General features: G+C 41.2%; 1 protein-coding gene and 1 long non-coding RNA gene across 6 annotated transcripts in view; one reads left to right on the plus strand and one right to left on the minus strand.

Annotated features, from left to right (window-relative positions):
* The window catches only part of col12a1b (collagen, type XII, alpha 1b), a 149,264-nt gene that overhangs the window by 86,596 nt on the left and 36,662 nt on the right, over positions 1–26,006 (plus strand). For all 4 annotated transcript variants that reach the window (XM_024799003.2, XM_024799001.2, XM_076874176.1 and 1 more), the window contains 11 exons: positions 316–445; positions 4,181–4,323; positions 9,499–9,628; positions 11,295–11,437; positions 13,310–13,439; positions 15,930–16,049; positions 16,199–16,345; positions 16,996–17,112; positions 19,325–19,477; positions 20,865–20,939; positions 22,384–22,523. In XM_024799003.2, coding sequence (XP_024654771.2) covers positions 316–445; positions 4,181–4,323; positions 9,499–9,628; positions 11,295–11,437; positions 13,310–13,439; positions 15,930–16,049; positions 16,199–16,345; positions 16,996–17,112; positions 19,325–19,477; positions 20,865–20,939; positions 22,384–22,523 — 1,428 coding nt within the window. The remainder of the gene's footprint in view (positions 1–315; positions 446–4,180; positions 4,324–9,498; positions 9,629–11,294; positions 11,438–13,309; positions 13,440–15,929; positions 16,050–16,198; positions 16,346–16,995; positions 17,113–19,324; positions 19,478–20,864; positions 20,940–22,383; positions 22,524–26,006) is intronic.
* LOC111500610 (uncharacterized) lies at positions 11,431–16,310 on the minus strand. 2 transcript variants are annotated; one of them, XR_002721174.3, is made up of 3 exons: positions 16,172–16,310; positions 15,895–16,055; positions 11,431–13,312 (listed from the first exon to the last, which is right to left on the minus strand). It is a non-coding gene; the product is annotated as an uncharacterized LOC111500610 (long non-coding RNA). The 2 variants fall into 2 exon arrangements; XR_002721175.3 differs by having other exon boundaries at positions 16,139–16,275.

Below are 26,006 nucleotides of genomic sequence, written 5' to 3' on the forward strand. Positions count from 1 at the left end.
CACATCAGCTCATCAGATGCCTTTTTCTGCATATCAGGAATTATTTAATCTGCTTTAACTTGCCCAAATCTGCAAGCTGCCTTGTAGCCCACCTACACTTCGGCATTTGCTTTTAATGCTGTTTCTGATTCAACCAGTGTCATGTTTCTCATCACTCTGCATGTTCTGTACAAGGGGTCCAGCTAGTTTTTCACCAAAGTCTAATTTTCCTGTTTCTGTGGATGATTACTGCAGAATCAGTGCCAGAATGATCCTCCTCAGATCCGCCACTTCTGCTTTCTTTTGACTGACAGCTGTGTTTCTGTGTACGAACAGGAGCAGGTGTCCGGCGGCACCACCAACACCATCCTAAGGAACCTGCTATCAGACACTCCCTACACTGTGACCGTGGTCCCAGTTTACCCCGAAGGAGAAGGTCTCCGCCAGTCAGACAAGGGAAAGACACGTAAGTTGTCAGAACGAGAGCATTTACAGGTGCACTGCCGCCCTGCCTGTGATCAGATTTTTGAATTATCTGCAGTAAACATTACACACTACTAAGAAACAGAACAGATGTCATTCAAAGTGGCAGTGCTGCAGCTCCAGATGTTGCTATTTGACAGACACGTCAGTCAGAGCAGGCTTTAGAACTTTTCGGGGCGGCCTGGAAGAGACGAGAGAAAATATAAATGTTCCAGAATGATTTTAAACAGGTGCTGCTGCACATTTTTGTAACTAAATACTAAAAATTATGAGGCTGTAAATGAGCACAGTATGGGCACTTTATAACTGCTGTCGGTATCTCAATGGTCTGGATAAAGAAACGCTCTTCCTTGAAGAGGAAAAAAAGTTGCTTAAAAATGTCAGCATCAGCGAATGTTGGTTTGTAAATTGATCGCAGAAAACTGATCTGAGCCACAGGTCAGAAGCGAATGAGTCGAGCTTTGAAGGTGCAACTTTGACCTGTTGAGAATCTGCACAAGCGATGAAGTCTGAGCTTCACTTGAACAAGATTAAATCTATCACCAGCAGCAAACAAAGGCCAGAGGTCGTGGTTTTAATGGAGAGTTGTCAGTAAACCTTAAGTAGAAACAGAACATTCATGCCTTTGCTGAGATAAATAAAGGATAATATCATCATCTTATTATGTCTCCACTCTAATGCAACCAAGACACAGGTTTAGTGTGTTTGCTGGCCTGCAGTGAACATGAACCCCCTCAACTCACACAAATTACAGCTTCTTTTTAAAGTTTGACACCAGATACATTAACTTTATAGAGAAACCCTATCTTCCAGGTAAACCTTCGTGGAAAAGGTACTGCAATCTGCAGAATTTGCCAGAACCTTTAAATCAGACCCCCACCCCCCACACACACACACCTCCTACCTCTGGAGGATTGGATGGAACATAAGAGAAGCTGAAGAAAGTGAATGATAGCAATGAAGAAAACAACTCTAAAACTACCGTTTGAAGAATCTGTCCTCCCAGACTCAGTCCTCCAAGCATTTGCAGAACTGCTGGTTTGTCTGCATCTCTGTGGTTTGATGTCCTGTTGGGTTCCTTGGGTTTGTTTCTGCCCACACGGCATGCCACGCTCTGTCAGCAGAAATGCATCCTGGGGTTTTGACATGTGATGCCACTGGAGTGAGGCATGGAAACAATTCCACAGACGGGTCCAGCAGCCAAACTGGAACTGAATATTTTCTGTCCTGTCAGGATAGTTTTAGGTGGGGGGGTGTTTGCACAACCCTTGTCTAATTTTCGGTGTACATGGTGTTTCATTCGCCGTTTCATTGCTTAGAAATGGTGTCGTGTTGAAATCTTGGAATATTTTTCCCTTACCATCCCTCCGCGGTTGGGTTATTATGGTTAGCTGTCACACACACATACTGGTTATGGCAGGCAGAAGTTGGTGACTCAGGTTCAGGTAGGCAACGCTCCTTTTGTTTTACGGGTTGGATTCCCAGAAACCGATCCACAAATACCCGGTTGGACTTTTTTTGTTTGTTAAAGCTGAAATATGAGACAGCAAGGACTAAAAATGTGACAGTTTGGAAGGGTTGTTTAAGTCCTCCGATCATTTACATATCAAGCACTTTATACAGACGTGCTGGCTGCTGCAATAAGCGAACCAGTAGCATCTGCGTGTTGAAACATGACACCACCTCTCTATCACAGCAGCAGCAGTGACACATCGGACCTCAGAGTGAGTCACTATCAGAGAATATGAGCCTGAGAATGCATCAAGATGAAACACAAAAGGGAAGTTCACAGCTTTTAGCAGCTCCCCCACCCCCTCATCCACACACCCCCACTCCCCTCCCTCCAGAATTCCCAGGTAACAACCTAATTTACATATGAATGACTAGCCAATTTAGCTTCCACTTCCAGCATTTGACTGCTCTCCGGCTTTTAAAGGTAGAAACGCAAAATGATGGCTCCGCGGGGGTTTAAGTAGTTTTCCTTTTACTGGCTAGAGCTCAAGATACCGGGGGATACACACATCTGGTTTGGTTTAAAAGAGGCTTTTGCATAAATCCAAATCTGTGCTACTTCTCTCTCTACACATAGACATTGTAAACTGACTGTCCTGCAGATTTGTGCTGCACTCAGCATATCATTTCAATCCCGTAGTTTCACAATGATATTAATTCTTGGATTACAGATTCTTTCTTCATAAAAGACATTTTTTGTTGTATTGAACCAGTTTTACCAACAAAGTAAATCACATTCTAAAAATAAACACAAATTAAAACGCGATTAACAGAATTTAGAAATGATTCAAATAACTTAAACGATCCAATTGTTATTATCTTGTTTGATTATGTAAAGGCTACGCTTCAGAGCATTTCACCACATAAGTTATAGTCTTACAGCCCTTTGTGACATGTTTATTTTAGTTTAGTTAGAACACCACAGTCACACAATAACACAAACAGACTAACCGCTAAAGTTAGCCATAAACCAGCAGGTCTGAAAGCCCAATGAAGGGTTTCAGTTTCTAGTCGGAAAACACTTTAAACGTAACTTTGACTTCAACTGATCATTTTTCAGTTTGCTAATGCTAAAGTTGGTTGGAGACCACAGCCCGACCAAAATTATTGTGATTGTGTACAATGAACTATGAGCTCGTTGCCTTTGAAGCGGTTGCTTCAAAGGCAGGCACCAGGTCTTCAACCACTTTGTTCAACCACTTCAACCTCATTGGTTCAGTTCAGTTTTATTTACATAGTACTAAATCACAGCAACAGTCACCTAAGAGTGCTTTACATTGTAAGGTAAACACCCTGCAATAATAGAGAGAAAGCCCAACAATCGGATGACTGCCTATGAGGCAACAGTGGGAAGAAAAAACCTCTGGCAGAAACAGACTCATGGAGGAGCGGACATCTGCATCAGGCATCAGTGTGCTATCAGTTTGCAGTTAAACGGAATCAAGTTGGGCATTACATGCAGCCTGTTTTTGATAAATATGGAGGAAATTACAAATCTGTTGCTGTTTACATACACAGAAATTCACAAAAACAAAAATCCAGATTAACTACTTACATTTAAGTAAAGGCATAAAGTACATTTCTGCACAGCGTAGTGTGATTTTCCCCTTCACACCTACCTACAACAGAAAAAGGCAGTATTGAGGGGGCTGGGACTAGAGGTTTCTGCTTATTAGTTTCAGTTTGCAAAATAAGAGTAAAAAGTTCCAACTGGGTTTTAAAGCCACTTGAGACAATGGAAAAGGAAAGATGCTGACGTACCTGCGACATAAAAAAAAAACTACAAGAAACATAAAGATGAAACTCAGAGACCAAAGCCCAAACTATAACATCTGCCTGTTGAAAAGAAGTGAATATAGATGAGTGTGTTTCATTTGCACTTCTAACAGAATACAATAATTTGAAGTTCACTGCATTTCTGAGCTGCTTGAAGAATGTTTTGAAAAAGTTCATTGCTTTTTAACTCTAAACTTAAACCAAGGATCCAATCCTCCCTGTTCTGTTCCGCTCTTCACTTACTGACACTCACATTTCAAGGAATGTAATCTCTTCTAAATCCATTAGTTGTCCCGTTAGTTTTAGGCAATAAAGTAAGATGTACTTGGAACAAGCCCTTAGTTTTGATTTTGTGTTGCTAAGTGAGGAAAACTAACACCTCTCCCTTGTTCTTAACTTCACGTTCTCTTCACCTCTCTCCCGTTTGCAGTTCCACGCATGCCACCCAGGAATATCAAGGTGTACAATCCCACCCCCAACACCCTGAATGTGCGCTGGGAGCCAGCCACGGGCCAGGTTCAGCAGTACCGGGTGGCTTACGCCCCCCTGACCGGTGCAAGCCCATCTGAGTCGGTGAGTAGCTTTCTGCAGTTAAAACACAAACTGTCATTAGCAGCAGAATTCTCCTTGAGGGGAGGAAAATCTCTCTGTCTGGTCATGAGGAGTGAAGAATGTGAAGACACAAAAATAACAACCTCTTGGGTGATTTAACAGTCATAAAAGAGTGAGGTTGGATAATATTTTTTCCCAGTTTAAGTCATCACATTCCAAAAGCTGCAGGTCAGCTCTTGTTAGATATGATGTGCCTCGAGGAAATTCTTGAGATAAGTGGAATTACACTGAGAAAATAAATGAATGATCTTATCCTGGGTTTTTTTGTTTGTTTTTAGATAAAGGAGAGATTATGGCTGATAATCATTATCTTCAATATCAACTAATTGGTCAGCTATTTTTATTTTTAATCAATAGTTTATAAAATTGCAAGAAGTATCAGGATTACCCAGAATTCAAGACATCTCTACAGATCATGTTTGTTTTTTTTCCAAAAAGTAGTCCAAAACCAAAATTTAAGGAAATGTAATACATAAAAGCAAATTAAGCTTTATAAATCCAGCGTATATTTATACTTTAGCAGAGGTATGCACACGACACAGTCACAAAAAGACTCGGCTTTACCAACGTGGGTTTGCACTTTCTCTTGCTCTTTCTCTTGATGTATAAGTATAAAGTGTATAAAGTATACATGTATAAAGTAATAATCCAATCATTTTGTGTTTTGCATTTTCCATCATTGGAAAATCAGCTATATTCTCAAGATTTTTGTCTGATTTCTGAACATGCCGTTTTATTTGATAGCTTGTTGACACCAAACCCAAAGTCTCTGACTTCACTTTGGCTTTCTTCTTCTGGAAAATGCCATTCTTGACATTTGACTTGCTGATCTTACTTTGGCTGGCATATCTTTGTGTTAGATGTCAACTAAGGACTTGGGAATTCTTGATCCGACTTTTGTATTATTGTATTTTTGCTGTTCTTACTCGACTTTCTTTGTTTGCACACCTGCAGTGTTTAGTCAAACTCGATTAGTTTTCCCCCTTGGTGTGGTTCATTTGTGCAGATATGAACACGGTAATCACACTTGGGTGTGGTCCAAAACAACCAAGACCACAACCTCCAAAGGGTCTCAGCGCAGGTCCAAATGAACTCCAGAGCTGTAAGTTTATGGTTTCAACGTGACCTGAATCCAAACAAACTACCAGGTGTACGTTCCACGTTTGAGGTAAAAAACTTCCAGTAGATACATATGTTTTTTCTTCTGAATGTGGCGAGGTAAATATAGATGCGCGGAGGTCTGTACAGCTAGCAATTAGTCAAGAAATAAAACGTAAATTCTCCACTAGTCCACAACACAGCACCTTCTTCCTGTATTTGCTTTTGTTGCTCCTCCCCAGACACATCTGGCCAATAAGCAGACCGAACTTCTCACGTGGGTTGTAGTGATGCATTCAGACTCAGTTGGATTTTTCTCCGTGTGAAAAAGAAACCAAACCATATGGAAAAACTACAAGTTTATAAACTCATCAACTGATTCAAACCAGAGTAAATGAGCCATAGGTGTGAGAACGCACTTAGTTCCCACCTTAAGATCTAGGAAGTCTTGGCTCAGCTCTGGTTTGAGACTTGTTGACTTGACTCGGGACCTCCTTTTCTATCCTTTTTCCTGACCTAGCTCTGGATTTGTTTTGTTGTTGGATCTTAGTGGCCCTGATTTGGTCTTTTACTTGTGACTTGTGGGTCTCTACTTGGGCCTTGTTGTTTTTGACTCAGGGATTTTTCTTCAGAAAGTCTTTTGACCTAAGAGTCTTGACTTGGCTATAAATGCTGGTTCTTGACCTTGTTGTTATTTTTAGCTTGGTACTCAATGTTATTTATTTAGGACATGAATGGAAATCCCTAAACAAGACTTAACTTCTGCTCGTACAAACAAATGTCTTTCACATCACATCACCATACATCTGGCTTTTCTCTAAACTGGACACTATTCCTGTATATTGGATGTGAACTTAATAACCAAAATTATTGTATTTGTTTTTAGTCATTTTGGTAGTTAAGTTATTTTTATCTGTGTTTTCTACATCTGATTAAAAAAAAAGTGAAATCAAAGTGGGAGTGTTGCTTTCATTGGGCCGGTCTGTTTCATGGAAACAACAAGTGGTCTCTTTTGCTCGTTCTTATTTGTTTCACCAAGTGGTGATGTTGCGCAGATGTCTGCACAGCAGTAATTACGGTAATGCTCTTAAATATGGAAATCATGACTTGTCGGCTTTTCATACGTCTCCATCAGCACTGATTTAATGCACCAGTGCAAATGTCTGGGTCTCAGGGAGAGAAAAAAAGAAGCTTTATTTCCCCACAAAAAGTTTGAACTCTATGACTGAAGTTTGGAAACACTGCATGCCGGACGCATCTGTGACTGACGTCACCAACGGCTCCTACGGTCAGAGTTCCTGGGGGCTTTAAGGCTGTAATCTAACAAGGCTGTTTTGATGATTAGAATCAGCTTTGAAGATGCTGTGAAGTTAGTGTTGTGTAGTTTATTATTCCCTGTGGTCTCTGTTTCCTTCTATTTTCACTGTTGTTGTACTTTCATTTAATTAACTTTGATTTTGTTTTGGTCTGAGAGGAAGTTGGTTTGGCCACAGAAAGAAGACACAAAGATGAGTTCAGAAGTACAAAGATTCACAACTCTTTTTGACTAATTCAGTCTAAATTATCGAATTTTACATCACAGATTTGTTATTTCACGCGCTGAAGTGAGTATGTTATCAGTATTATTATTAGAACTGAGAAGCAGAGAAGCTCTTTAACAGTACATTTTATTCTGGTTAAACATCAGTGGTTTGCATTAAACAAGTGCTCTATAGAAGGAAAAAAACAAGATCAAATGTATGTGCATGCTTTAATGTTGTTTCCAGATGTGATTTTTTTTTGTCCTCCAAGCACAAATCTAAAGCTGTGGTCAAAACTTCAGTGCTATGGCTGCAGTTTGTTCACATTGAAGAATATCAGTAAGGTCCAGCACTGATGTTAGGTGATAACAGAAGGTCTCACTTCATTTTGAAGGTGCTGGATGACAGCAGCCACCTACACCTGACTGGGAATTAACTGGAAGCAAATGTTTGTTTAAAATATCGGTATGTGCTGTAGCACTATTAATCTAAGAAACACGTCTATTTACCTTTAGGGATCCCAGTATGCGAACCCATTGGCTAGTTTGCTGACTTGGTCTTTGAGGAACTGGTTGTTTAGAGCTCCCTGTTTAGCCAGCAAGTATCCAAGCCAAGATTTCAGTTTCTGTCTGCTGGTCATCATTTAAAAATGCTAATAAATCATCCATCCATTTGGTAAGCACTCATCCAACCTGCTGTTGTAGCTAGAGTCTGTCCTGGCTGTCTTTGAGTACATTCTGGACAGGTCACCAGTCCATTACAGGACTAGCTAATAAAACCTGATAAAGTGGAATCAGATGATGTTCATGCTTCTGAATTGCATTCCTGCAAATCCCATCCCTCCAGACAGAATGTTTAGCTTCATGCTACCAAAGCTTGCACATACGGGTTAATCAGTACATCAAAATTGGAAACCAAAAAGCTTTTGGTACCAAAAATCGTGTTCCTTGACTACAGATTCTGCATATTCATATGAATAAATCTGTTTGTAGAAATTAATGGGATCACGACTGCCTATGAGAGTGCACTAGATGCCTTCCTTAGACATCCTCTAGGACAGGGGTAGGGAACTCCAGGCCTCGAGAGCCAGTGTCCTGCAGGTTTTAGATGTGTCCTTGATCCAATACAGCTGATTTAAATAGCTAAATTAGCTCCTCAACATGTCTTGAAGTTCTCCAGAGGCCTGGTGATGAACTATTCATTTGATTCAGGTGTGGTGACCCAGGGTGAGATCTGACACCTGCAGGACCACGGCTCTCGAGGACTAACGTTCCCTACCCCTGCTCTAGGATGTTATTGGTCATCACTTTGTAGCTGATGATTGGGAGATAACCCTGTACTGTAATTATCTCCCTCATCATATTTTATAAATGGTATAATTCACTCCCACTGGCAATATCTACAGTTGCTTACATGAAAGTTGAGATACGTTTTTATTTGGGACTTTTTTTTTTGCCTGCCATCCTGTTCCCCCTGTCATCTCTATAAGGAGCTCAGTTTCAGTGACATGTTATGATCTCTGGATCAGTAATAATCTCTGCCTGTATAAAAGTAAAATAATTTAAAGCTGGATTAACAACCTTAGCATTGTGAAAGAACATTTAAAAGTTTTTGTTATTAGGTTTTAGCAGTTATATACATACATCAGAATTCAAGCATCAGTAATGACATCCTGGGAAACTTCTTTTCATGGGCTTCGTCTTGAATTACTTACAAATCTATAAATGCCATATCACTCTCTTGTTCAGTTTGCCTCTACTTCTTAAAACAATGAATGCATCCCATTCAAAAGCCCATCAGTTACCCAGAACAACTGCATACTTCGGCCTCATCATTCAGGTTTACTTCAGCCAATGAAGTGCATCCCAGCCCTCGAGAGCAGTACTGCTTTCAGGAAATGACTATAATGTTTTAAAAGGGCCGTGTCCAATCCATTGTCCTCACTTTAGAGTTTACTGGTGGGCTTTAACCCCAGGCTAACAGTTGTGCATGTGTAGGTGTGTGTGTGCTTCCAGTTGCGGGATCTTAGCCACTACATCATCGCTGTGAAACCTATTTCATTGTCCAACATGCCAAAACCTTTCAGCCCAAAACATTTGCTGCAACCAAACCAGTCCCAAGAAGAGGGGGAACTCGAGTCCAAGCAGAAGATATATTTCCCATGATGTAACGGCAGAGACTTTTATGGCCCACAAACCAGCTAAAGAGCTGAGCATAGATGATGTGATAATCCCAGTGACAGTCTGCAGTCACTCGTGTTGTTAGAACACGTCTCCCGCTGACCGATGGTTTGTTTAGCATTTCACCTTCCAAGCCTTTGTTAGTGTTTGAGGAACCTTTTGGCAGAAGAAACCTTGTCGAACACTTGATGCAAGATGAGCACTGAGGTCATTATGTATATTACTCCTGCCAGATCTGTATGTAATGCGTGAAGAGGCTCATTTGAATAGGCAGGCCAGACCCTCTTTGATGATTATATCAATATATATTTTGACTCCCGCGTTTCTTCTCCAAAAAGGTCCTGGTTTCAGGAAGTATTAACAACGCCTTCCTGGACAACTTGATACCGGATACTCCCTACTCCGTCACTGTCACCGCTCTGTACGCCGACGGCGAGGGATCAGCGGTGAAGGACAATGGCAAAACATGTAAGCACAATGACAATGTCACATTCTGATGGTGTGTAGAATCACATAACTTACTCGCAATAGTTTACATCTGTCGCATGCAGTGATGCAAAACACAATAAGTACAAGTATATTTAAATTTCGGGTTGCTGACTGCACTCCTCTTAGCAAATATTGGATCATATCATTGGTGATGATCGTAAAACTCCGACTATAATGAACAAATGAGCCTTGTATGGAAAATTAATTATTTAATATCTTTTATACAAAACCCAAAAAGACAGAATGTGATAATTTTTTAAATCTCGTAAGCCCATATTTTAACCATAATAGAAAATAGACATATCAGATGCTTAAATTGAGATATTTTACAATTTCATAAAAATCTTTAGCTCATTTAGAACTTTTATGGCAGCAACACATCTGAAAAAAGTTGGGATGGAAAAACAAAAGGCTGGAAAAGTAGGTGGTACTAAGAAGAAACAGCTGCGTGAACATTTTATAGCTCATTGGATTACCTGGAAACAAGTCAGTGATATGACTGGCACCTTAGAGATGCAGAGTAAAGATGGACAAAGTTTAATATGCAAAACTTTAAATTTAGTTTTTCTAATTTCAGTAGTCATGCAACTGGGATATTCTATGCATTCAGGTTTATTAGTCTCCTTTGTCTTTTAGATATTAAAAGCAAACCATGGCATTTAATATAATTTGGTAGGAAACAGACAACTTTACAGAAGCTGTGTTAGCATTAGCCAGCTAACATAGGTACACCCTCACTACCTCCATAGAATAATAGAGGATAAGAAGTCAAATGCTGATATTTAAGTGCACTTGAATAATTGATCATCAGCAAGTGTGAGCACCTCTTTAAAAGCTGAAGTTTTGGCAGGTCTGGAGCATTCAGGTGTGTTAACTCAATGCCACAGTCCTATCAGGGGTGGATGTCCCAGCAAATTCACCCCAGTCTGTCGGGCTAATGCTCGACCCAAACTGCACAATGATCACAAGCATGGAAACAAATGACTGAAAAAAGAAAAGAAATGGCCCAGGCAGAATCCAGACCTCAACCTGATCAAAGTGCTGTGGTGGGACCTTAAAGAACGCTGTGCATAAACAAATGCTCACAAAAGTCAATAAAGTGAATCAAAGCTGTAAAGAAAAGAGGGCCAGAAGTCCTCAACAATGTTAATGGGTCCAGTTCGTGTGGAAGGGCCTGTACTGATAAAATATATTTTACATTATTGCTGTAAAAAAAAACCCTACTGAATCATGAGGCATACTCAGTTTTTCACAGGTCTGTTATTGTGTTGATTCTCGAGTTTAGTTAAAATGTTTTTTCTTCCCTTTGTCATTTTATTTATTCCTTTCTTTACTCTGAAAAAACAGAAAAAAAAAGTGGGCTTTCAGGGAGGGGCCCTTAAAGAGAAATAATCTAGTATAACTAAATGCCTTCGTGGGCACCATTATATGTAAATGAGGATTCAACTCTGGGTGCAGTAAAGTAAAACTTCAGAACTAGAAGTGGTCATAGAGGTTAAGTGAGTATATGTATATAGTGTAGCTATAGTAGGATTTAAAGCATTATAGAAATCAAATAATCTTTTATTCATGAATTAGAAAAATATATTTCTATTTATACATTAAAAAAAATTCTCCTACACTGCTTCTGTTTGATATGGTGCAGTACCCCGTGCTGGTCCCAGGAACATGCGTGTGTTTGACGCCACCACAAGCACCTTGACCATCGGCTGGGATCACGCTGAAGGGCCCGTAAGACAGTACAAGATCTCCTACGCACCCATGACTGGAGACCCCATCACAGAGTCCGTAAGTGAAACTTTAAGCTCATTGACGTCCACAATATCAAATCATCTCAGATAACATCAACATGTTACTGGTAACAGTGCTAAAGTAGAGCAGTCATCCCAGAGAAGGAGCCAGTCAGTACAAATTTAAAATCAGGCATTAGTGATGGTCACATTTCCAAAATGGTTTAGTGGCCTGTTTGGGGGTAAACATACTTTCCTTCGCACTCTGATTACCTGCCTGTATTGTCTGAAGGAAAGCTGGTCTTACCCTTGCAGAAACTAAACTACGCACACTGATGATAAAATTTTTAAAAACGACCTCAGAGGCTGAGACATTTTGGTGAAGTCATTTCGGAGGAAATGCATCAGACCCACTAACCTCAAGTGTATTTCTTACTCTCTCTTTAACCCATAAAGAGGGATTAATCTCAGGTGGTGATGTGTTTTGTTTTGGATAAACTGGCCGCAAACCCTCGCCATTCACAGCTCGCTGTGACGTCCCCCTCGGACTATGCGGTGAAGTCACATCTCAGGATTCCCTCGCCTCATTCAGGATATAAATCACAGATTAGGGAGACTAATTACAGGCTCAGTTAAACAAACTGTATAATTTGGGGCATAATAGCGTTATTAATAGTTCTGAATAATAAGTTGGAACGATGGTGGAGAGCGGAGACGGCCCAGCTGTGCTTCCCTTCTGCTCGTTAGTCTAACACTTGCTCAGAGTGAGTCAGCTAACTGCAGCAGAGGGACGCCGATGAAAGGAGCTCTCCAGATTGGGACTGACCAAAGAGCTCACGACTATTATTTATACCGATGCAAAGTGATCAATTTAGCATCTGTAAATAATGTGGAAGGTTCGCGTTGGTACACAGTTTCTATAATCCCACTGAGAAGCAATTTTCTGCCTCACAAGGCTGAAGAAGTTATTTCCTGTTTATTAGAGAAGTAGTCTTCTAAAATATTAAAGCCTAAAATGTAAAATTGTGCACCACCAACAGTTTTTGTATTTTTCAGGCTCTTCTCTTTATCTTACTGCACAAACCAAATTTATTCGCACTAAAATTTGGAATAAAATTTTACCCAAATTTAACTTTGATTAATTGATTTTAATGACCGTTTCTCATTTAAACTAATATTTGGGTCCTTGATTCAAATTCCAGATGAATCCAAATGGTTTTCTATTATTTTACTTTTATTTAAACAGGGAGCAAAACTCACCACTGAACATGGACTGTATATAAAAGATATAAGGGCATAGCAGTAGGAAGTTGTTTCAGCTTGCATTCTTTATATTGGCCAGCAGGGGGTGATTCCTTTGGTTGCAAAAAGAAGTCCACCCTGGTAAAAGGACTCTTCTTGTCACTTGAAAACTTTCTGATGGGGTTATGGCCTTAATCAGTGCACTTCAGTAAACTGGTTAAGATAGCAAAAAAATAAATAAATAAAAATCTATAAAAAATAGGAAGCAAAATAATCGAGAATTTGACTTCATTGCAAGGAGGATGTGTGGTTTGAGGCATCTTCACTTCACAGTTTATAGTCTCTCTCTGTATATAGCATGACACCCTTTATTCTTAGATCTTTGATTTAGAAAACAGGAAAACTCCCCAAAAACTGAATAAGAGAGAAAAAGGAAGCAGAAATCTCCAAAATCATACATGCACAGACATGTGTGGAAGGAACTCTGTGGAAAGCAGGTGTAGCAGCTTGTCCTGTGACTGGGAGCACTGGGTCAGCTCCGCTCACCAATTACACATACCATGTGCAGCAGATGTGCAGATAGCAAAGCAACTCAGGACGCTCTGGATGCAAATCTTTCCTGACTGATTTATGCTTTTTCTTCTTCGGCTACTGAAAATCTCTGGCTCTGTGCCGTTTGGATCTTCAGACTCTGGTTTTAGGAAACAGAAACAATGCCATGCTTCAGAATCTGCTCCCAGACACCCCATACAACATCACTGTGGAGGCCATCTACGCCGAGGGGCCTGGAGGATCCCTCAACGGGAACGGACGTACAAGTAATAAAAACCTCTTTGACCTCTAGTTTTCTAGCAAAGGCAGCTTTTCAGAAATGTTGGTTTTCTTGTGATATTACACAATCCCTTGCAGCTGTCACAGGGTTTCTGCACATTTGGCGTCATAGCTGGGCCGATTGTAGTAAACAACAGGCTTTCTCAAACTCCTAGAAGGCAAATTTTACCCCTCAGCAGCCATCTTTCAAGTTATTTAAAGGCTTCCAACTAAATTAAAATGGTAAATGGCCTGTATTTGTATAGCGCTTTTCTAGTCCCTAAGGACCCCAAAGCGCTTTACACAACCTGTCATCCACACACACATTCACACACTGGTGATGGCAAGCTACAATGTAGCCACAGCCACCCTGGGGCGCACTGACAGAGGCGAGGCTGTCGGACACTGGCGCCACCGGGCCCTCTGACCACCACCAGTAGGCAACGGGTGAAGTGTCTTGCCCAAGGACACAACGACCGAGACTGTCCAAGCCGGGGCTCGAACCGGCAACCTTCCGATTGCAAGGCGAACTCCCAACTCTCGAGCCACGATCGCCACAATTAGAAATTAAAAAGTAGAGATCCATGACTTTAACTGCAATAGCCAGCAGTATGTAAAAACTCCACGTGTAGAATCAACAGTCAAGTTTGATTTAAACAGAAAGCTCGATATTTAGTTTTTGTTTTACCCAAAATAAAGTTTTTAAATCTTTTTCCTGCAGGTTATTCTGTATGTCTGCTACACATGCTGAAGCCCTACAACATGGCTGTTTCATTAACAGAGCAGATGTAACTACCTGTATCACTTCTACAGTAACAAGTAGATATACCTGCTGCTTGTCTACTGTGTGGAAATGAAGTGATTAGCTCAGATGTTTTCTGTGGCGGCCCCTGATTGGCTCTTTGCGGGCAGAGAGTGGACAGCTTCCATCTTTGGTCTTACAGAGTTCTCCTTAGATATAAATTTTTTAACTTTCTGTCGTTACTTGTATTCAAACCTGAAATAAATCTTGTTTGATTAAGTCTATTAACCATCTATCAGAAAATAGCAAAAAAAAAAAATCCCCCTTTTATATTTCCTACTTTTGATTTTGATATTGACCGTCTGTGGAAGGTAAACCTCACAATCCGCTCCACCAGCATCGTGCTACAAACAATTCTAGTACATTTAGGATGTAATCCAGCACCTCAGCAACTTTTGTGGTGGTTCAGCTTTGAGGCATTGAACCCAGGAGCTTAAACGCAGCGACCGCAGTAGCACTTAGGAGTGAGTTAGAGGAGTAACAGAAAAAATAAATACATTAAGTGCGCGTCAGTTATCAGGGTCTGCATGTGTTAGTGTGAAGAGTTTGGACTCGATCGGCGAGCAGTAGGCTTAGTTATACAAACAGCAGACACTCAGAGTGTGTGTGTGTATGTATGTATGTGTGTACCTGTTTCGATATCTTTGTGGGGTCCAAAAATTGGAACATTACTGTGGGGACCAACAGTCACTTGTGAGGACAAAAGTGACAAAAGTAATTTTTGAGACTCAAAATGTGGTTTATTGTCAGGGTTACATTTATTTTATGGTTAGGTTTAGGCTGAGGGTTAGGCATTCATTTTTGATGGTTGGGGTTAGGCTAAGCGGCTAGGGAAGGCATTATGTCAATTGGATGTCCTCACTAAGATATCAAAACGAGAATGTGTGTGTGAGGCTCTTTCAGGCATCCGTCCAATTCTGGACACACACCAACTGGTTTCTTCAACAAGACTAAGACCCAAATCTAAACACCTCTATTACATAGGATGAATCTTATAACCTGACTTAAGGCGGCTCATTCCTGACCGCCAGAAAGGAAGAGGCTGATTTTTATTATTACTGAGAAAATGTCCCCCTTTTTTTTAACAATGCTCTGTGGTTTAAACAACCTACAGGTATCAAGTTAATGAAAGGCTAGGGGGTTGTTCTAGCGTTTAACAGCAGCGAGAAGACGGCGTGTCAGCTTCCAAACTCTGAGCTCACTGAAAATTTTGCCACAGTAGGTGTAAAACGCTCCCCGGTGTGTGGACGGCTGATATTTACGGTTCAGTTAAAGGAAAGAAAAACAGCCAAAATAAAGTTCTGTGTCATTCAAATGCAAACTACAAATTAGAAGTTCACTAGTGCTTCTGTTTCTGTTTTGTTGCACATGAAGCTGCAGTGGATTTAGTTTAAAAAGCCAGAAATTCTCCTGCTGCTCTCCCCTCTCTACCCAAACAATAAACCTCCTTTCTGACTTTATGGGGCCATAATTTACTAAATTAGCTTTAAGTTTTATTAAATATGACTTGAAACTTGCGATTCAAGGCTCATCAGGAAAGTTGGAGAGTTTAAGCTGGCTGAGTCACTTTTGCAGTCAGTCTAAGTGGCTAATAGAGGAACTGCAATTTTTTGGTACTTGCACATTAGCATCATGTTTTAGCCCTGCGTGTTGATGCTTACCATGTCTAAAATTCGATGCCTCCTCTGTGTCAAAGTCGGCATGTTGAGTCCCAGAAACCTTCGGATCTCGGACGAGTGGTACACGCGCTTCAGGGTGGCCTGGGACCCGGTGACTGCACCCATCCAGGGATACCGGCTGATCTACACCCCTGCAGGTGAGCCTTAACAAAACCATTGCGGTTAATCAAACATGTTTCTCTGCACACACATTGTGAATAATGTCTTGGTTCCTAAAAGCTGTCACCTGATTTTTACTTCTCTTCAGTTTCTCACTCACTTCTCATTCTCCGCTCTGTGTTTCCAGGCATGAACCAGCCCATCGACTTCTTCGTTGGAGACGTGAGCTCTTACACTCTGACCAACCTGCAGCCTGGAACCACCTACGACGTCAAAGTGCTGGCACAGTACACCAGCGGCGTGAGCGCGCCGCTCATTGGCCAGGGGACGACACGTACGTACAGGAAGCGTAATTAGACGCACAAACTGCTGATTTATTTCAAATGTCGCTCATAATTGTTTCTTAAAAAACTCACTGGACCTTGGCGTCCTCTTGTTAACCCCTCCTGATTTTTCACGTCCAGTCACTTCTGACACTTTAACTTAGGACCAGAGAGAATCCCAGGATTTATCTGATGTCTTTTCAGTTGCTCAGATTTGTTTCTGGCTGACTGAGATTTGGACTTAAAGGCATGTTCACACCTGTTTACTATTTTGTCTGGTTATATTGGCCTCAGGTGTTTGTTAGTTTTTTTCAAGTTGGCACGATTTGTTTGGACAGTAATTACTCTCAGGTGTGGAACAAAACAGCTACACCAGGAGCCCTGAAAAGAAATGGGCTCATGAAGTGAAATACCAGTCAAGTTTCTCGCTACCTAAAGTTACTCACCTGGTTCCATCAGGCAGTGCAACTAACAGATTATCAGATGTACTCTTTTTTTTGTTTGTTTGTTTTTGTTTTGTTTTGTTTAGCTAAACAGTTCCTGTCTCATAGAGAATCTCTATTTTTCATCAGTTGTTAAAAGAGCTTAAAAAAACATGAATCGTCCGACATATGAACAGCATAAACCTCCACTGTGCTTAAACTCTGATTTTTTTTTTCAGTCTACCTGAACGTAACCAACATTGAGACCTACGCCATCGGCCACGACAAGTTCTGCATCAAGTGGACGCCACACAGAGCGGCCACGTCTTACCGCATTAAACTCAACCCAGCGGACCGTAAGTCACCTCACATCACTTTTTAAATATCATAATCAGCTTTTGTGTGTAATAATAGTAATGTAATAATAATAGCACTTAGACCTTTTCTATGTAAGTCTCTAAATGATCCAAAACCACATGGTTGTGTAACATGTCCTCGGATAGATCACGGAAGAGAACCTGCAGTGATTTTCATCAGAAGTTTCTGATATTTCATTTCTCTGCAGATGCATTAATCTTGTGCTGTGGCTCTATCTGCCAGTGATCCTGATTCAGAGTGACATATTTAAATTGATGCATGTGGTAAAGTGTGCAATAAGACTCCCATCAGATGTCTGAAAACATATCTGCAGATGAGATCATCTCTGCAGATGCTGCAGAGACTGTTTTGACTCAAACATTTTCTTGTAATTTCCTCCCTGAGGCTGTTTAAGTTCAGGCCTATTTTCGGTTATTGATCAAAAAAGATGCAAGTTTTGGCCGAGACTGAAGGCGCCCGACCACCAAGCTTTAACTCCATCTCTGTTTGCAAAGATTACATCCTTTTCAATGACTTTGGAGTGTCCGAGGTCCATCTGGTTCATACTCGCACGTGGAGATAAAGTATCCATGTTTAAATATCGTTATGCGTTATGCATTAGGCGTTCGGGCTGCCAGAACAAACACGGGTCTGTTAGCGTGAGGCAGATGGTGGTTAACCGCTACCATAGGAGCCGTCCCAGTGAGACGCAGCAGACGCTCAAGTCAACAAATCAGTCAACTGTTTGTTCTCAAGTGGAAATGCAAACAGCGGTCGGAGCCAGCGGTGAGATGAGGGGGTGGAAAAACGGTGAGCACGGGTCTTCTGCCTCCATGTTTTAACATCCGTGGTAAGAAGAGGAACATGTGGTTCAGACTCTAGGCTATCTGATATCCTGCTGAATAGTCTGAGGGCTTTTATTTTGCCAACGCACTCTCAGCTCGGACCTGAGTGCATCTTTGCTCCCGATGAAAGAGGGCCACCGTTCTGGAGTCGATCTCTCTGAGAGGTGTGCGTGTTTGCACAAATTAATTTACATGATCGATCACAACTTGTTGATGTTACTGGGCATATTCTGAAGATATCTGCAGCAGCGGAGCTGCGGGGAGCGTTGAATCCGACTTACTTGAAGTGCATTTGGGACAGCAAAACGCCCGTGCGATAAACACGATTTGTTTGTTTGCTCTCGCAGAAGCGCTCAGAGTAAATAAGAAATCTTATTATCAATTTATCAGCAGCCGAGACAAGCAGAGAGATAAACATTTCACTGGAAGGGTCAGGGTGCTCTGTGTGTAAAGTAATCTTTATTTTCTTCGTTTAGCAACAAAAAGTCCACTAAACTACAGACAACAGTCATGAAGTGTGGTTGGTCAGTGACTATGAGGTCACAAATCCTGCAAGGGCTTTCAGGTAGTTTAAGACGTGCTCAAAGAAACCTTTCCTCTTTTGGAAACTTTCTGCAGTCCTCTGAGGCTCACCCACTGTCTTAAGGTCTTAGCTGGAGCCCATCCCAGCTGTCAGTGGGCAAGAGGTGCAATATTAGAAGTGGTAGACTACCCAACATGTATACTAAAATGTACAGGGATATTAATTTGTAAGTGTTGGTGAAGTGATTGGACGAGACTGCCTTTAACATGGAATTGATTTCAAATACAAACACAGATGGTTTAAAATGGAACTAGAGCCATGAAAATGCTGCAGAATAAACCTCCTTTGTCCCTCATGAGGCTGAAACGGACACAGAGAGTGCCAGCGTCACAAGCCAGCAGGCTTTGGTGTTAATTTACAAGCCAGAAACATAAGCACCTGGGGAAGTAATCTTTGACTCATTAGTAATAATTATTAATGCTGTCATACTCAGGAGATGTATGAAGTGAGTAAAAATCTTAGTTTTCTTCACAGGAAAATTTCAACATGATTCAGGGTCCAAACTGTGTAAAAGTCACTGGTGTGTTTTACAAGGGCATGACGATTCAGCCATCTCGAAAAAACTCGTGACTGAAGAACATGAGTCAGTGTTTCCCTCTGACAGGAACCAATCACACTGAGCCCACAGCACCTGGAAATAAACTCTAAATGAGCCGATCGGGAGGTCGAACCTTATTAAACCTCGATGAAACTTTTGAGCACATTCAGAAAAGTCCATCATTTAATTTAAGACCACTCCACTGTACTGTGATGTGTTTACATGTGTTTTTGATTCCTCTGTAGCATCCAGTAAAGGACAGCATGAAATCACCATTCCCGCCGGCCTGCCTCAGTACTGCTTCGACGGACTCTCTCCTGATGCTCTGTACACCGCAACTGTCTTCGTTCAGACGCCAAATCTGGAAGGCCCAGGAGTCAGCACCAAAGCGAGGACCTGTAAGTACTAAGAAAGTTCTGCAGTGAGGAGGAAAACTCTAGAAAATCGAGAGAATTCTGCCCTTAATAAATGCACAAAAACTAGAGTGTGTTTGAAATGTGACCGGTCTGGTTCACTGCTGTGAAAACGTGAAGTGCAGTATTTTAATCAGAGAATCAAACCAGTGGCAGGAGCACAACTATTAAAAGAGAGGTCGGGTATTTATACCTTGTGGGGACATCTACTTGACATAATGCTTTCCCTAGCCCCTTACCCTGGCCATGAAAAATGAATGCCTAAACCTAACTACAACCGAATTGTAACCCTATCACTAAATCCACATTTTGAGTCTCAAAAATGCCTTGAAACTTGTGGGGACCAGGATATTGGTCCCCACAAAGATATGAATACACACTCACAAACACACACATACACACAATACATGAAACAAACATAAAGAAGAGAACAACAGTGTACTGGAGATAATGAGTCAAATTTAAAGTCAAAATATATAAACTTCAAGACAGCGTGGTCTCGGGCCGGAAAACAGGTGTAGTTTAATCAGGCAGAACATCTGAAGCCTTGAGGTCATTTTTAAAATTGCCTTTCTTTCATTGAATGAGACCGCATCCTGAATTTGGGTCAATCTGAGCAGCGCGACAAACAAGAATAACTTCCTGCACTTTAATAATTAAATTAAAGCATCAGGGTTTTTGATCTGGAAATATAATTTCATCAGTTCTTTAAATAGTGATAAAATACTTTGTGGTCCAAATGTCCTGCGAGTGACATTGTCCACTTCAGCTGTCTCAAGTTTTTTATATTGATGTTTTAACTTATTTATAAAATGCAACAAAAATATTTAACAAATATAAACACTGAATGTAAAGAAGAATGTAAAGTACTGCATGCAGTGCTGCATGTGGCAGTCGTTACATGATTGGCTGGAAAAATCCTTTGTGCCAGGCAGACAGCTCAAAGGTTTTCAAAGTAATCCAGCCTGTTTAAGATGTCATCTTATGTTGAAGGGAATATAAATAAAAATGAGTTTAAACTCGCATTAATCTGTCCTTCATGTATTCTTAGTACAAACCAACAGCATCTGCATCACTGACGGAAAAACACATAAAAACACGTCCCAAGTGGATCAGCCCACCTTTCCAAAGAGAACACGATCGTAGTAACAGCTGCGTGGCTCCGACACGCCCACTCACAGTGCAGTCATGGTGTCTGAGACATGAAGCACGATTCCAACTGCGAATTGCATCATCTCGCAGTGCGGCTCCAAAACAATGACTTCATCACGCGCCGTGTTTACACCGATTCTGTATTTATTACAAATATGTTGATAACATTTTTTTTTTTTTGTGTTTTTTGTTTTGTTTTGTTTTGTTTTGTCTCTCACAGTGCAGGAGCCAACTCCAGACCCAACAACCCCGCCTACTCCAACAGCTCCACCCACCATCCCCCCTGGATGGGCAGGTAAGCCTCTAATGACATCCATAATCCATAATCCAACTGAAGGCGAGTTGAATCTGAAATGCATTCTTGTGTTTTGGTTGATGAGACATATTGCAGCCCACAATATGTGGCCAACGACTTGTTTGAAGGTTCAATTTTCACATTGTGGCTACCACCGTGATTTCTTTCTCATTGGTAAACATTTGTGACCCAACGGTTAAAGTTCTTTAATCTTTAATTTAATGCTGATTCTTTATAATCTTTATAAAAACTCACCCTGCATACAGACATCATAGAGGTCGAAATTTTTCAGGTTGTGTACGTGTTTTTTTTCTCCTTTTCTCTAAGGACTTTTGTAGTCTACCTCAAGTGGCCATTAGTGGAACTTCAGTTTCAGCACACCCTTTTAGCTGCTTGGTGTTCCAGGTAGATGGGATGTCTCTCCAGCCTGTTTTTGGGTCTCCTCTCAACTGGGCATGCTCAGAAGAAGCAGCTTTTTTTCAGTGACTGTCTTAGCAAACACCAGCAGCTGTTAACTGTTGCTTTACATGTCAAACATTTCTAGTAAATCCTGTTTTCCCCCAGTCTCACTGCTTCTGCTGACTCTGCTGTTTCATTAGGCCTGCGCGCTGCTTTGCAATCTCAGATGTTTGGAGACTAAAGGTGCATTTTGGAATCTGTCTCCAGAGTCTTTGCCTTTTTTTCCTAATAAAACAATATAAAAAATACAAATAATAATGAATTTTGACAGCAAAAGTTACAAAATCAGAGTTTAGCTTGGGTTAATAAGGTTTCCATCTGTCGGCTTCTCACTGGGCCAATTCTATGTGAATCATCTCCCAATATTTCCCCAAGAAACTCTCCCAGGACTGAACGGATCAAGTCCTTTCATTCAAGCTCGGCCGTGTTTGGAAAATCCTTGACGGTGACTTTGTGAACGCAGAGTCCTCCTGGATCCAACTCGGACTAGCGGTGGATTAATGGCCACCACATGTGGGCCCCGCGGGGGAGCGCGCCCGTTAAGAACCAACAGCTCAGGTGTTGAAAAAGAAAGCGAGTGCAGTCCAGAGAATTTGTTTGTGTCCTTTGGTGCTGTGTGAAAGTTGTTTATAGAGCTCAGAGCAGGCGGAGAAGATAAAGAGGGGTGCATCACATGAGGCCAAGATTCTTTAAAACTTTTCGCCCAATTCGTTTTCATGTGAGAGGAACGCATTAGGGAGAGCTTGGTCCTTATGCAGACCAAATGTTCCCGGTTTTATTTTGCCAGTTTGTTTGTTTTTTTTATCGGTGGGACCCATAATTATCGCGAACGTTTCTATCACGGCATTTGTCTCAGGCGTTTTGTTTTGTTGCACACTATCAGCTGACTTTTTTAATGTGCTCCAGCTTGCTAATTATGCCATGTTATGATGCAACAACTGGCCTGTGGACTCATTGACTCTTTTTTTTTTTTTTTTTGCCTCAGTCTGCAAAGGCGCCAAAGCAGATGTGGTGTTCCTCATCGACGGCTCGTGGAGTATCGGCGAGGAGAGCTTCACCAAGGTGGTGCACTTTGTCTCCGACATGATTGCCGCTTTTGATGTCATCGGACCCTCAGGGATGCAGGTTTGTGCTGAAAACACTGACAGTTATTCCCTCTGACAAGGAGGAGTAGTGCACCCGGTGCAGTTCTGTGTTATTTATACAACAGTTACCTCACAGTGATTTATATAGTGAGACCCTGCAATAAAAAGTGCAAAATCTTTGTGAAGTCAAATGGGCCATGCAAGGCCAGCGCAGGCTATAACATGTTCTACCTACTGCACCTCCACTCAGGTAGCTCCCTCACATCAACCACTACTGCACCATTTGCAGTAGTCAGAGCAGCCATCTACTCCGAGCGGTTGACAGTTGAGGGGTGAAAAGGCAGAAAAGGAGAAAATAGAGAGACGAGGAGTAAAAAAGAAACGCTCAGTGTGTCACAGGAAGTCCTCCCCGCAGTCTGAGCTTATAGCAGCATGGCTAAGGGAGGATTCAGAGTCACGTGATCCAGCCCTAACTATATGCTTTTGCAAAAAGGAAAGTTTGAAGCCTAATTATAAAAGTAGAGATAGTGTCTGTCTCCTGAATCCAAACTGGGAGCTGGTTCAACAGAAGAGGGGCCTGAAAGCTAAAGGCTCTGCCTCCTATTCTACTTTTAAATACTCTTAGAACCAGAGAACACAGAGAACACGTACCAAGCCAATGAAATGCAGTTAGCATCTAACTAGCAGTGCATGAAGGTGTCTTAGCTACATGTAAATTAGCATGTCTCATGGAGATGGTGATGCTAAAAAGTCTTTAAGTTAAGATCATTTAGAGGAGACACTCAAAAACTTTTCATAAAATACAAAAGAAATCTGCTTATTTTTCTGATCAGATTCCAAGAAAATAATTAAATAATAAGAAAATAATTCATTCAATAAAATTTCACCTTTTCTGTTTGTCTGAATTAATGAAATCCCCCAAAATCCTGCCAGAAGTTCTCATCTGCACTGAGTAGCAGCTGAACAAGCAAGTATGTGACAGTGCTTGAAACCCAGACCCAAATAAAAATGGCTTAAACTGAGCTGGGGGAGGCAATGCCGTGAATGAAGCTGAGCTCTGCATGTCTCATTAATTCAGAAACCTTTTTTTTCTCTCGAGTGAATGCATTACACTTCCGTACCCCAGCATCATCCAGTGGTGGTTTTGTTTTTATTTTCACAATGGAAACCTCATGATAAAAGAACTTCACCTCAACAGGAGGCCAGGGGTCTTATAAAACATCCGCCCTAATACGAGAATTCAATCAAGTGTAATCACTAACAGCCGACAACAAGACAAAACAAGAAGGAGGGAGATGCAAATGAAATAAAGGCTATAAAAGCTTTCTTGGCGATGCAGAATTTTTTCTGACCGAGTTTTGCAGGCATTTAAAGAATCGGTGATTATATATAAGCCTGTTCCAGAGAGCGGGAGCTCTGGATTTAAAGGTACATTCATGCTGACAAGTGTGACAGCATCGTATAAAAATATGATTAAAAGCCCGATGTGGTCCAAAACCTCTGTGGCTGTCTTAATTATTTCACACTGACACAAACCTCGTCTTCTTTAAAATCATCCCGGGATGCTATAATGGCTCATATCCCCAATCAGGATAAAATGAACAATCCTTGAGTCTAAGATAGTATTCGTTGGGATTATTTTGCTTCTATTTGTATTATATTTTAGCCACAGAGCCAAGCATCTGTTTCACTAAATAAGTAAATCCATTAGGTTTATATTATTAGCTTGTTTGACATCCCTTAAGGCAGTTTCTTCTGACAGTCCTCAAAGACTACTTGGCCCATCTGGATGAGAAAACATTTTGTTTGCTGCACAATAAAGCGGATTTTCATTCTCTTACCAAAAATACTAGTTTCTTAATCCATAAAAGATGGTTATGAGAGAAGACTGATTTGTAAGCTGCTCCACTGATTTAAATACTGGTAGATGTATTGAATTGGTCAGTGTATGACTGTGCGAGGGGAGACAGCAGTGCATGTGCATATTTTCTTTAGAGAAGCAAGCGGATATTAGAAACATGTATGTTCTGTGTTGTATAATGATGCTGTAGCCAAATGTCTGTCTGCGATGCATTTGTGGGAGGGGGAAAAAAGCATGTGTAAGTTCTTATCTGAACAACAAAGTCAAACTCGAGCCAATGTCTGGTGGCCAAATAATTTTGTTGGAGGGCCAGTTTTTTCCCTCACTGGCCCATTTACTTTTTAATTTCTTGAGTCATTTCTTTGTCTGTCAAAAAGATTATGCAAAAATGAGATTTTATAAAAGTTTGTGGGGAAGTGAAACAGGAGGAGCCCGTTAAATTCTGGATACAGACAGCTTTCTGTAGGAATTTCAAAATGAACCCCTTAACTGGATGTGTTCTCTGAGTCCCCTTCAAGTTATTCCGTGTTTTTATACATAAAGGCCATCTTAAGCTTGTTTGAAAGTCCTTATTCCCCCGTTGCTGTGCTGCGTAATGCTGTGCGCTGAAGTGTCTGCATTGCTCTCCCATCACGAGTGAAAGTCGGCTGATCGGGTCGATCTTGTAGCTCATAAGTGTTGAACAGTTACTTTTAGTGAGACAGGAAAGACTTCAAAATCAAGTCGACACAAATGACACATCGACATTGGACCAATACTTCTCATTGCTTTAGCACTGTGAGCAAGCTAGATGCACAGTTTCAGTCCATGAAGTTTATAATTCATGTCACTCCCAGTCAGACCAAACTCAGTCTTTGCACTTTGACCACTTTTTGGGGGAAAGTGCACACTGGGCTATGCTGTAGATCAGGGGTGGGGGAATCTCCAGGCCTCAAGGGCCGGTGTCCTGCAGGTTTTAGATGTGTCCTTGATCCAACACAGCTGATTCAAATGGCTATGTTACCTCCTCAACATGCCTTGAAGTTCTCCAGGGACTTGGTAATGAACTAGTCATTTAATTTAGGTGTGTTGACCCAGGGTGATATCTTAAACCTGCAGGACTCGGCCCGTGAGGCCTGGAGTTCCCCACCCATGCTGTAGATTGTGCAGTGATGTATAGTTGCCATAGATGCCATAGATTCCACCCATCCATCCATCTATGCTTATCTGGAGCCAGAGCCTACCCCAGCTGTCAAAGGGTGAGAGGCCGAGCGTACACCCTGGACAGATTAGGAGACTGTCACAGGGTCAACACAGAGACACACAACTATTCACAATCACGTTCACACCTGCTATCAATTTAGAATCACATGTTAACCTAACATTCATGTTCGTGGACTGTGGAGTACCCGAAGAGAACCCACACAGGCATGGGAAGGACATCTGCTGGATTTGAACCCAAGACCTTCTTACTGTGAGCGATGGTACTGCTGTGCTGACCAAGGCTATACATTTAGACTTTTAATCAAACCTAAACAAGAAAACAAACTCCTGCAAATCAATTTGATTATTTTCCTACATGACATTTTTGCAAATATGTATAAGACTACTACTGTATTGAGAAATGTTGAGTAACAAGAAAATATCACAGCTCATATTGTTAAAAGGAGCAATAGTAGCTCA

Source organism: Maylandia zebra, linkage group LG15 (genome assembly GCF_041146795.1).
Source record: "Maylandia zebra isolate NMK-2024a linkage group LG15, Mzebra_GT3a, whole genome shotgun sequence".
Lineage (NCBI taxonomy): Eukaryota > Metazoa > Chordata > Actinopteri > Cichliformes > Cichlidae > Maylandia > Maylandia zebra.